Below are 12,729 nucleotides of genomic sequence, written 5' to 3'. Positions count from 1 at the left end.
GGTTTGACGTCACTAGGGGGGTGGACCTAACCTACATCTTCCGTTAGTTCCGATGGAGGCTCATTAGCCCAGGTGTGCCGGATCAAATTTCCGGTTGAAATGCGGAAGTTTTTTTTAAAAGACGCCTTCAAAATAAAAGAGTATACAAATAAAATTCATGTTACTTAAAAATTAAATAAAAAAACAACGACCCCAGGTAGCTCACAAAAGAATATGAATTTATGTTATTTGAAAAAGGTCAAATTTAAATGTTATACTTAATCTTAATTTCATGAGTAGGACATCAAATAGTAGATCAAAATCCAGCAGATGTTTTTGCTTAAAATGGTTCAGACATTTTGATGAACGACATCTTAAAATTGTCAAAATATATCGTCATCTTCCTCCTCCTCATCATTGTCGTCTCTATTGGAACAAAAAAGCAAGGTTGGTCATTTAAAACTGAATCCTAAATGAGCAAAGATGTCATAGATCCAAAAACTTCAAAGATGACTGGTTAAAAGAGGAAAAAAATGGAAATATATGTATTTTTTTTCTGGCAAACTCAGGAAAGAATCATTCAAAAGTTGGAGATGACACAAAATGGCTGACGACTGCTTTGAGTGGATGTGGTGGAGAAGTTTAGACAAGAATAATGAATCATACGCATATACTTACCATGCCTGAGCCACTTCATTTTGCCTCTGGCCTAAAAACGTAACCGACATAGGCCACAATGTGACACTGAATAATTATCCTCATTTACCAGAGGCAAATCTTCCATCGTTTTCCCACAGCAATTAATTCCAACAAGCTAAAAATGCTGACTTCTTATATTTAGAAAAAAAAAATATTAACTGTGGCAGCCCGGTGGATTAGTGGTTAATGCGTCGGTCTTGCAGTTCTGGGGTCGAGGGTTCAATCCCAGGTTGGTCCTCACTGTGTGGAGTTTACATGTTCCTCTGGGTTTATGTGAGTTTTCTCTGTGTACTCTGGTTGTCTCTCGCATTCCACAAATATGCATGCTAGGCTAATTGTATGCTAAAATTGCATATAGCTAACGGTATGCTAAAATTGCATATAGCTAACTGTATGCTAAAATCAATGGTTGACCGCTTTGTGCCCTGTGATTGGCTCTCCGCCGAATTATGTGGAGTTTGCATGGTCTCCCAAGGCTTGTGTGGGTTTTCTCTGTGTACTCTGGTTTTCTATCGCATTCCAAAAACATACGTGCTAGGCTAATTGTATGCTAAACTGCACCTAGCTATGAATGGTTGTCCGTTTTATACCCTGCGATTGGCTCTCCACTCAACTATGTGGAATTTGCATGTTCTCCCTGGGCTTACGTGGGTTATCTCCGGGTACTCCGGTTCCCTCAAACCCCAAAAATATGCATGCTAGGCTAATTTTATGCTAAAATTGCACATTGCTATGAATGCCCTGCATTTGGCTCTCCACTGAACTATGTGGAATTTGCATGTTCTCCCTAGGCTTACGTGGGTTATCTCCGGGTACTCCAGTTTCCCTCTGACACCCCAAAAACATGCTTGCTAGGCTAATTCTATGCTAAAACTGCATCTAGCTGTGAATGGTTGATAATTTTGCACCCTGTGATTGGCTATCCACCGATTAAGGGTATTATCCCCCACCCGGGATAAGCTCCGGCACCCCCTTGAAAATATAAAAATGAATAAACAAGCCGTCAATTGACTACACTTTTATTGTCAACCAACGAGCAGTTCCAGCTTGATTTCTCAAGTGTGGCAACTAAGATTTTAGATGTTTTTTTTTCTAGCAAAAAAAAAAAGAAATTAAATTAAATTAAAAATTACTCCCAAACCTTCCATGACAACCGACAGGCATTAGATGAGGTTCAGTTAGGACACCCCAAGTTGCTTTTAAGGGTGGAATGGAGATTTCATGCTCGTTGGAATGTACTAAGCGGCGCAACGGGGGGAAAAGACGGAAAAAAACGGGAAAAAAAGGTAAATGTCGCTAACCTGGAAGGCCATCCATCATGCATGCATTTGGCAACCCTCTATGCTCATCTGTTGGATAGACGGAAGGAAGGAAGGAAGGAGGGAAAATTGGGAGGAGAAGCACTTAGCGGTAGCTGAACACAACATACAAAGCGTGGCTACGGTCCAATCAAAACGCAGCATTTTTAACGTACGACAGTTACAGTCGGAAAAAAAAAGAACGTGTCTTATCTAAAGAGGAGCTAGATATGTTGTCCGGTTATACCAATTAAAAAATGGCCAAGTAAGAATGACAAATGTGTAATGTTAGCATGAAAAGCTAGCATGAAATGCTAATGCCTCGTTTTCACTTGGCAGTCAAGTTCAGTTGGCAGTTTTTTTTGTAAATGACGTACAATTTGAGCAAAAAAAATTTTGTTGTTGTATTTTTTGTTATACTATCCAAGTTTTAGGATTTTTTTGATAAGTAATGTGTCGTATTTATATTTTGTGTTAATTTTATTGATATTACGCAATGGAAAGTGTGTTTTTTTTTAAAGATTTTAGCAATTTAAATTGTTTTCTGAACTGGCAAGACTTTACTGCATAGTGGAAACGTGTTGGCATATTGTGAAGATACACGTTCGATTCCCGTCAAATGAAATTTGTACACGAAAATGATGCACGCTAATCAAAAATCAACAAAAAAATCCTGATATGTTTTTCTATGATTCAGCCAAAGCAAAAATAGCTCATGTCAACAAACTCCAATTTTGCATCAAAACGTCAAATTCCTGAAAAAAAAAAAAAACTCGGAGCTTTGTCATCTAAATTGTTCAAAAAACTGCATATCTGTGACAATTCGGCAAGTGGCTGGCTTCCAAAATAAAAGCTTTCTCAGCACTAAGCCTCATAAATTGATGTTTTTTTTGCATGCCAAAACAGAAGATGACTTTTCCTGCGTTGATCATAAACTTTCCAATTGGAGCATCTGTTTTTGTGCTTCCCAAGTTGGTCATTTTATAGCAAAATGTTTGTTTGGCAGTGTCAGCTTGTTGAGTTTATCAACTTCTGGGGACGTTCACGGGCGTCCAATCAGATCGGATTTGGGATTTTGGAATAGTTCTGATTGGCCCGAAGCATGAATGGAAGAAAATGCTTTACTTGCGCTTTGAAATCTGTTTTAAAATACAGTATTTTCACGACTATAAGGCGCACTTAAAAGTCTTAAATTTTCTCCAAAATAGACAGGTTGCGCCTTATAATCCAGTGCGCCTTATATATGGAAAAAAATAAAAATTGTCATTCATTGAGAGTGCGCCTTATAATCCAGTGCGCCTTATATATGGAAAAAAATAAAAATTGTCATTCATTGAGGGTGCGCCTTATAATGTGGTGTGCCTTATAGTCGTGAAAATATGGTAAGGTCAGAATTTGGTCGAATTTATATCATGGAAGATGTTAGCATAGCATGCTAGCTGTAGCTATTTTTTCCAAAAAGATTAAAATTGACAGCGGTGGTGCGGAAATTTTTAAATGGGATTTTTGGGAAGTCGTATTCAGATTTTAAAAGTCAAAAAATATGAAAATGTCTGCATTTTTTTGTCATTTAACCACTTTTGAAGGATTAAAAAGTCTCTGAATTATTTTGAACAACATTGTTATGCTGTTGGTAATCAATGAATAGAGGTTGCGATGCTCCTATTGGTGCGTTTGGGTTTCGGTTCTCTTACCAGTGGTTTCCATATTTTTAGCTACTCAAGCCACATGTGGCTACTGAGCCATAGGTTCCTTACCCCTGTTCTACAGCCAGACATTTTGGGAATGCCAAAATTACTGCAAAAAGTCCACAAAAACTTGTAGAATGGGTTTCAGATTAAAATCAGATTGACTTGCACCCCCAAAAATATTTTCAGACTGATTAAAATATTACCAACAAAGAAGAACGTCCTCAAAAAATTAAAATTACCGTATTTCCTCAAGTAGTAGCCTCCATTAAAAATGATTTTAACAAAAACAAATGTAATTAATCACATTTCGGTACACACCAAGGACCTTCTAAATTGAGACTACTAACGTAAATAGCATCATACTACTATATCCTATATTTAATCTCATAAATATTTCAATTCAGGATTATCATTTAAACACCATAAAAATATATACACTGTCCTAAAAGTTATTTTTTTTACAATTAACGTACCTCATCCCCATACTTAAACCCACGAGGAAATACGGTATTGACTTGAAAATATCGGCATTTTTTGACGTTAATCTGTCAAATTTTGAGCTTTGCTTTGACTGTATCGCTTTAGCGAAGGCGAAGATTTCATTTTTCTACCAAAAAAACGTAAAAATGGATTTGCAAGGTACAGGCGCAGGTAAAGAAAAACATCTACAGTATTTTCGATACTCGTAAATGTACACGCTCATCCTTTACGGCTGTTTTTTGAGCTTCAAACTATGGGATGCCGCGTAGCGTTGTTTTTATTCCCGTCAAAAACTAGCGTTTTGAAACGAGTGGCCGCAAAAAACGAGCGCGGACTTTTACATAAGGCATATTTTGATAAATTTGACAGAGCTCCATTGGAGACTCCACTAAAGAGGCTTTTTTTGCGGATAAATAAGGGAAGCTCATTTCCGCGTGTTGTTTTTGGTGTCGACCCACGAGAATCTTCCAAAATGGGGAAGAGTTGGAATGATTATGAGTCAAACTTTTGTGTGGAAAGAGTCCCAAAAAGAGTCCTTGGAAATCCTTCCCTGTGTAAAAGAGAAAGAGTCTTTCACGTGGTAGTGAAGAGGAAGATGGCGCTACATTCAGAGGTTCAGGCAGAGAAGGCCCGCCAAAAGGAGGCCGAGTGTGTGGAGAGGCTGGGCGGCCATGACGCTTCCTCCTGAAATGGTATAAAAGTGGTACTTTGAAAGCAGAATGCATAATATCTAAGAGAGAGTTTAATATCTAAGTACCTGTTTAATATCCAAGTACTGTTTAATATCTAAGAGAGAGAGTTTAATATCTAAGTACCTGTTTAATATCTGAGTACTGTTTAATATCTAAGTACTGTTTAATATATAAGTATTGTTTAATATCGAAGTACTTTTTAATATCTAAAAGAGAGTTTAATATCTAAGTACCGTTTAATATCTAAGTACTGTGTGTAATATCTAAGTACTATTTCATAGCCAAGTACTGTTTAATATCTAAGTACTGTTTAATATTGAAGTACTGTTTATTATCGAAGTACTGTTTAATATCAAAGTACTGTTTCATATCAAAGTACTGTTTCATATCTAAGTACTGTTTCATATCTAAGTACTGTTTATTTTTCCAAGTACCATTTAATATTCAAGTACTGTTCAATATCTAAGTACTCTTTAATATCTAAGTACTCTTTAATATCCAAGTACTCTTTAATATCCAAGTACTCTTTAATATCCAAGTACTCTTTAATATCCAAGTACTGTTTAATATCCAAGTACTGTTTCAGATCTAAGTACTGTTTCATATCTAAGTACTCTTTAATATCCAAGTACTCTTTAATATCCAAGTACTCTTTAATATCCAAGTACTCTTTAATATCCAAGTACTGTTTCATATCTAAGTACTCTTTAATATCCAAGTACTCTTTAATATCCAAGTACTCTTTAATATCCAAGTACTCTTTAATATCCAAGTACTCTTTAATATCCAAGTACTCTTTAATATCCAAGTACTCTTTAATATCTAAGTACTCCCTAATATCTAAGTACTGTTTAATATCTAAGTACTGTTTCATATCTAAGTACTCTTTAATTTCCAAGTACTCTTTCATATCTAAGTACTGTTTAATATCTAAGTACTCTTTAATATCTAAGTACTTTTTAATATCTAAGTACTGTTTAATATCTAAGTACTCTTTAATATCTAAGTACTGTTTAATATCTAAGTACTGTTTAATATCTAAGTACTCTTTAATATCTAAGTACTGTTGAAAGCAGCTCTCAAAATTATATTAATGAGAGTTTAATACCTAAATATCTACTGTTTTCCACAGTACTTAGATATTAAAGATTACTTAGATATTAACCAGCGGGGAAGCAAGGGAAAATCCTCCCCCTCAACCCCCCCGAGTGACATTACCCGTGATCAGGATTTGCGAGACGGCGCCGTCGCCGCCCTGGGTGAACGCTCGGACCTCCACCACGTAGGTCTCGTTCTCGTAGACGGGCAGTTCAATGTGTCTCGAAATGGTCCAGTATAGCTTCCCACCGGGTAGGCTTTGTGGCCTGTACAGGACCTGCAAAAAAATGGATTTGTCAAATCCGGGTCCACTTCGAAACGCACCGTTATACACAGTTATGCAACGCTTACTTTGTAACCTTCCACCGGCGACTCGTTGCTCAACGTCTCCACGTGTTCCCAAGCTACGTTTACCGTCTTGCCCTTCATCTTTTTACCCAGGATTCTGGGAGCTTTACCGGGAGCTGATGGGAGAAAAATGTCAACCATTGAGGGAGAAATGGAGTTTTTGTAATACCGACTATTCGGGCTCAATGTAAATAAACAATTAATACAACCTAAACTATTAGCGTATTTTCACGACTATAAGGCGCACTTAAGTTTTCAATTTTCTCCAAAATCGACAGTGCGCCTTATAGTCCAGTGCGCCTTATATATGGAAAAAACAGAAAACAAAAAAAGCAAAACCACCACTGTCGGATATTAAAAAAAAACACAAACGCCTGAACTGAATACTCAACTGTTAAATATTTGGATGCCATCTTAGTTTACAAAATCTTCCATCATATAGCTCCTCCCCCACTGCAAGATTTGAGTATGTTAATACTTGAGTCATTTTTTACTCTTTGTTTTATATGAACTGTTAACGGATGCACTTTTTTATATGTATCATATCTTGTGCTGACCCCGCCCATCTATCACATTCTTAGAGTCAATATGGCCCCCGGGCCCAATAGTTTGCCCACCCCTGACTTACGTTGTTTCTTGGTGTGAATCTCCAGCCGTTCACTAGGCGGTCCGTATCCGGCAGAGTTAAAGCCACGAATCTCAATCAGATAAACCGAGTCTGGCTTCATTCCGTCCACTCTGGTGTAGTTTTCCGGACCCATGGAGACCACCATCTTGGCCCCCCTTTCACTGTCTTCCAGTTTTCTCCAGTACTTCAACTTAAAGCAGAGAGAAGAAGAGCAAAAGTCATCTTATTTCTTTCTAAAACCACATTAAAGAGTGATATTTATGATTATGGGATAACATAGACTTGTTTTCTGGACTAGGTGGTGTTCTTGTGCCAATGGTTGACCCACCTGGTATCCGTCTATGTTACTCTGCGGGATGGGGAACCACCACACATTAGCTTCAGTAGCCGACAATACTTTGCCGTTAGGGCTTCCTGGAGCATCGGTGGGCGCTGGAACGACATGTGGTCAGATGTGGTAGTGCGGGGAGATGTTTTGATTTATTTCATAAGGGGACAGCACATATTAATCAACATCCGTTTGATATGTACTTATTGCTAAGCTAATGTTAACCTTTACAGGGAGAGTGACAATTTATGGTCTTTAAAACAACATTCAAAAACATGTATGCTAGGCTAGCTGGTTGAACACTCCATTTTTAGAGACATCACAGTTGCGCCACAAATATATACCAGAATTTAATATTGTGATTTATATGACCCAAAATGTGATGACAATTTAAATGTGTTATCAAAATAAATTTCTGTCATAATTTGAAAACGATTAAAGCAATAAAATCCAATGAACGAATATGCCATGAATGGCAGTCAATGAGTTGAATAAGGGCTTCTAAAGAGTTAAAATTAAAATTTTACGACTATAAGGCGCACTAAAACGTCTTAAATTTTCTCCAAAATAGACAGTGCACCTCATAATCCAATGCGCCTTATATACGGAAAAAAATAAAATGTGTCATTCATTGACAGTGCGCCTTAAAATGTGATGCGCCTTATATACGTGAAAATATGGTACATTATATACATATGGATAAATTACCCAATTTCATATAAATTGCAAACTAAACCAGATTAAAACATAAAAGGTTTGTCTTTCCTAGCAAAATCCCAGAATGGTGTTCTCTCCACTGTTGCCATGGCAACCGCATCGGACTCAGCATGCAAGTGGTTACATCTGACGTCCCGCAGTGGAGGTTAATAACTATTCAGGGTCCGTATATGTCGATAAACCCCCCAAAAAACCTCGTCTCCCGGGTGTGGATGATTTTGACTTACCGTCTTGTGCGGAAACGACGGTCTTTGGCAGACTGTACGGTCCCTCCCCTTTGCTGTTGTAAGCTTGGATTTTTACGATGAATTCCGTGGCGGGTGCGATGGAGGCGTCTTTGTGTACGTAGCGCCTGGCCTGGGGGTCCGACACGGTTACTTGTGTCCACTCCACGCCGCTCCGAGGTCTGAAGGCAACGATGTAGCCAAAAGATGGACCGTAGTAGTATTGCTCCTGGACGGGCTGTTTAAGACGATGATACAAAATTAGAATTCTGAAATATAGGTTTGTATATTGTATATATTTTTTCTAAATATAGTATAATATGTTTTTTTTGTAAATATAGTATAGTATAATGTATTTTTGTAAATATTGTGTAGTATAATATAATTTTTTTGTAAATATAGTGTAGTATAATATATATTTTTTGTAAATATAGTATAGTATAATATATTTTTTGTAAATAAGGTATAGTATAATAAACATTTTTGAAAATATAGGATGGTATAGTGTAATATATTTTTTTTGTAAATATAGTATAGTATAATATGATTTTTTTGAAAATATAGAATAGTATAGTGTTATATATATTTTTTGTAAATATAGTATAGTATATATATTTTTGGTAAATATAGTATAATATATATTTATTTTTGGTAAACATAGTATATTATAATATATATTTTTTTGTAAATATAGTAAAGTATAATATGATTTTTTGTAAATGTCGTATAGTATAATATGTTTTTGTAAATACTATAGTATAGTATAATATATATATTTTGTAAATACTATATATGTTTTTTGTAAATATAGTATAGTATGATATATAGTTTTTGTAAATATAGTATAGTATGATATATATTTTTCATAAATATAGTATAGTATAATATATTTGTTTTGTAAATATAGTATAGTATAATATGATTTTTTTGTAAGTATAGTATAGTATAATATGATTTTTTGTAAATATAGTATAGTATAATATGATATTTTTGTAAGTATAGTATAGTATAATATATATTTTTTGTAAATATAGTATAGTATAATATGATTTTTTGTAAGTATAGTATAGTATAATATATATTTTTTGTAAATATAGTATAGTATAATATATATTTTTTAAAGTATAGTATAGTGTAATTAATATTTTTAAAGTATAGTATAGTGTAATTAATATTTTTTGTAAATATGGTATGCTATAATATATATTTTTTGTAAATATAGTATAATATAATGTATTTTTTGTAAATACTATAGTACAGTATAATACATATTTTTTGGGAAATATAGTATAGTATGATATATAGTTTTTATAAATATAGTATTGTATGATATATATTTTTTCTAAATATAGGATAGTATAATATATATTTTTCTAAATATAACATAGTACAATACATATATTTTGTAAATATAGTGTAGTATGATATATATTTTTTATAAATGTAGTAGTATAGTATGATAAATATTTTTTCTAAATATAGTATAGTATACATTTTTTTGTAAATATAGTATAGTATACATATTTTTGTAAATATAGTATAGTATAATATATGTTTTGAGTTAATATAGTATAGTATAATATATATTTTTGTAAATACTATAGTGTACTGGTATACTATTTTTTACAATATCCTAACATGATTCCATTTCCCCCCTCTTCAACCAATCAAAATGCAAGAATTTATGGTGTAAACTTACCGTCCAGGTAATAGTCAGCTCCCGACTCGTCCCTCCTCCTCCGCCCACATCCGAAGGCGCCACCACAGGAGCTACAAAAGAATTCACCAAGACTGTAACTAACAAACCACAACATCCTTTTTTTCCGACTATTCTTTCCTTTGCCAAGTGCAACACCTTCATCCCAATTTTTTTCAGTTTAAAAGAAAGCCTGTGATTTTCATTTTTGCGTAGGAGGTCAACGGGAAAATGTTTTTTTGCTGACTCGGATTTACTGCCAAACTCATCAAAACCAAACGGTTATTCGAGACGTCCAAACGCGGAAAGAAAGTCCGAACGGAAAACGACAATGGCCTTTCGTAACCTGGTTTGTCCGACTTACATGCGGGCATTGTTTTTTCCTTCCCAGATGGGACACTAGGGGCGCCGGTGCCCAGGGTGTTGCTGGCCATCACGCGGAACTCGTAATCGGTCCAGGGTACCAAGTCCACCACGGTGGCCATCTCTGCATTTCCTTCAATGTCGGCTGGAGCTAGAAACACAAGATGGATGAATTCGTCTAGACCACGTGTGTCAAAGTGGAGGCCCGGGGGCTAAATCTGGCCCGCTGCATCATTTTGTGTGGCCCGGGAAAGTTAATCATGAGTGCTGACTTTCTGTTTTAGGATCAAATTAGAATGAAGAGTATAGATGTATATTACATTTCCTGATTATTTTCCCCTTTTAAATCAATAATTGTCATTTTTTAATCCATTTTTTTCTGTTTTTAGTTCAAAAGTCATTTTGTAAAATCTAAAAATATACACAAAAAATATAAAATAAACATTGTTTTAGATCTATAAAAACTGAATATTCAGAGTTTTTAATCCAGTTATTTTAATCCATTTATATAAAAAAAATCAAAATATTAAATCTAAAATGTTGGAAATTCCTGATGTTCCCCCTTTTAAATTAGTAATTGTCATTTTTTAAATATTTTTTTCTGTGTGTTTAGTTCAAAAATCATTTTATAAAATCTAAAAATATATTTTAAAAAAGCTAAAATAAACATTGTTTTTTAGATCTATAAAAAAATGGACCCGATTTGATTGAATTGATTGCATTGATTGATTGAATTGCTATTTTTATCCATATTTTCTTTGTTTTTAGTTCAAAAATCATTTTGTAAAATCTAAAAATATATTTTAAAAAAAGCTAAAATAAACATTGTTTTAGATCTATAAAAAACTGAATATTCAGGGATTTTAATCCACTTCTTTTAATCCATTTATATTTAAAAAAATGGGAGAAGAAAGGTATCAATATTTAAAACAAAATTAGAATTAATTTTAGTGTAAAGTTAGATTAAACTTATTTTTGAGTGTGTCGGCATCGTCTTCCAAGTTCATTTAAATGTTCTATGTTATGTTACGAGCACGTTGCCATGCAAAAAAAAGCAATTTCACTCAAAAGTCCAATCTTTTTTGTCATTAGCATACCGCATTTAGCATCATTCTTCCACTTGGACAGTAACAATGTTCTTATTTTAATCTTCTGTCATAATCCTTAGGTTTAATGTTAGGAAAACTTTATTTAAAAGCTGTCATTTAACGCTCATTCCCATGTAGTAGCGCTTTTTAGCTTGTCATTATGAAGCTATAAGTAGCTAAGAAAGGTGTGTTGTGTTTATTTGAGTTTCTCACATGTGGTGGCGTTCTTCCACACGTCGGGGCTGAAGCCGTCGCGGTATTGGACGCTATATTTGGAGATGGGGCTGTGGTTGTCGGCTCCACGGCTCCACTGTAGCGTCACCGTCTTGTCGCTTTTGTCCATGGCTCGCAAGCCCGCCGGGGCGCCGGGAGGTCCTGGGTGGACAGGTAAAAGGGGGAGGAGTCAGTTTTGCTTGATGATTTGGGAGAATAACAGGTTTGATATGATTCGTTCAAGGCCAATTGAGGGGTATTTTTTGTTCAAAGTGTTTTAAAGTGCAACATATTTTGTAGGTTAAAAGTATAGCAATGTACAAAAGTATTTAGGTTTACAGTTTATATTGTTTTTTCAAGTACAAATGCGGTCAAATGGGAGAGTGAGTTGATTATTATTTAAATTAAGGGAGAATTAGTAGGCACAAAAAGTAGTTGTGATAACAATGATAACAATAAAATAAATTGAATAAATTAAATGAATTGAATGAATTGAATAAATTGAATTGAAGTTGAATAAGTTGAATAAGTTGAATAAATTAAATACATTAAATGAATTTTAAAAAATGAATAAACAAATACATAAATACAACAAAATTAATACAAAGTAAAATAATAATAAAAAAATAAATACAAAATATTAATAATATTTAAACAACCTATTTGGTACCTTTATTGTCAGTCCTTATTATAGTTTTAACGTTGTTTGATATTTATGAAATTTTTTATCATATTTTAAAAAAAGAGACTTTTTTAATGTGATTTTTTTATTCATTTCAAATTAATATTTATATTTGTTTACCTCCTGACAATACTCCCAACAAACTAATGTAAGCAATACATAATTAATTCAACCCAAAAAAACAGTTTACAAAACTATAATCATCCAAAAAAAAGTTCCAAAATGTCATTTATATACAATTTCATATTTCCATTTTACTGTTGTTTAGTTAAACCATTATTCATTTATTTCCATTATACTTTTTATTTAGTTTTTTGTTGCCTTATGCATCAAATATCAAACCCATATATCAAATAAATACGTTATATTCGCTCCATTGCCGCTAAAGGCCACATCTGAAAGGGGGAGGAGCCTTTATTACCATGGCAACATTGTTTCCCCAAGTTCCAAAACCATTGCTTGAACCTTCTGAATGGAAAAATTGAAACAACCTCTAACTATCTGA

General features: G+C 34.1%; 1 protein-coding gene across 2 annotated transcripts in view; it reads right to left on the bottom strand.

Annotated features, from left to right (window-relative positions):
* Positions 1 to 4,039: 4,039 nt before the first annotated feature.
* Positions 4,040 to 12,729, bottom strand: part of cntn1a (contactin 1a) — a 50,529-nt gene continuing 41,839 nt past the window's right edge. For both annotated transcript variants that reach the window (XM_077711172.1, XM_077711174.1), the window contains 9 exons: positions 11,543 to 11,704; positions 10,243 to 10,392; positions 9,882 to 9,952; positions 8,186 to 8,420; positions 7,242 to 7,345; positions 6,914 to 7,103; positions 6,289 to 6,401; positions 6,058 to 6,214; positions 4,040 to 4,831 (listed from right to left, as the gene is read on the bottom strand). In XM_077711172.1, the coding sequence (XP_077567298.1) occupies positions 4,755 to 4,831; positions 6,058 to 6,214; positions 6,289 to 6,401; positions 6,914 to 7,103; positions 7,242 to 7,345; positions 8,186 to 8,420; positions 9,882 to 9,952; positions 10,243 to 10,392; positions 11,543 to 11,704 (1,259 nt within the window). In that variant the 3' untranslated portion in view covers positions 4,040 to 4,754. The remainder of the gene's footprint in view (positions 4,832 to 6,057; positions 6,215 to 6,288; positions 6,402 to 6,913; positions 7,104 to 7,241; positions 7,346 to 8,185; positions 8,421 to 9,881; positions 9,953 to 10,242; positions 10,393 to 11,542; positions 11,705 to 12,729) is intronic.

This window comes from Stigmatopora nigra, unplaced genomic scaffold (assembly GCF_051989575.1).
Source record: "Stigmatopora nigra isolate UIUO_SnigA unplaced genomic scaffold, RoL_Snig_1.1 HiC_scaffold_25, whole genome shotgun sequence".
In the NCBI taxonomy this organism is placed as follows: domain Eukaryota; kingdom Metazoa; phylum Chordata; class Actinopteri; order Syngnathiformes; family Syngnathidae; genus Stigmatopora; species Stigmatopora nigra.
The sequence above is the reverse complement of the archived record's forward strand: the minus strand, read 5'-3'. Positions and strand labels throughout refer to the sequence as shown.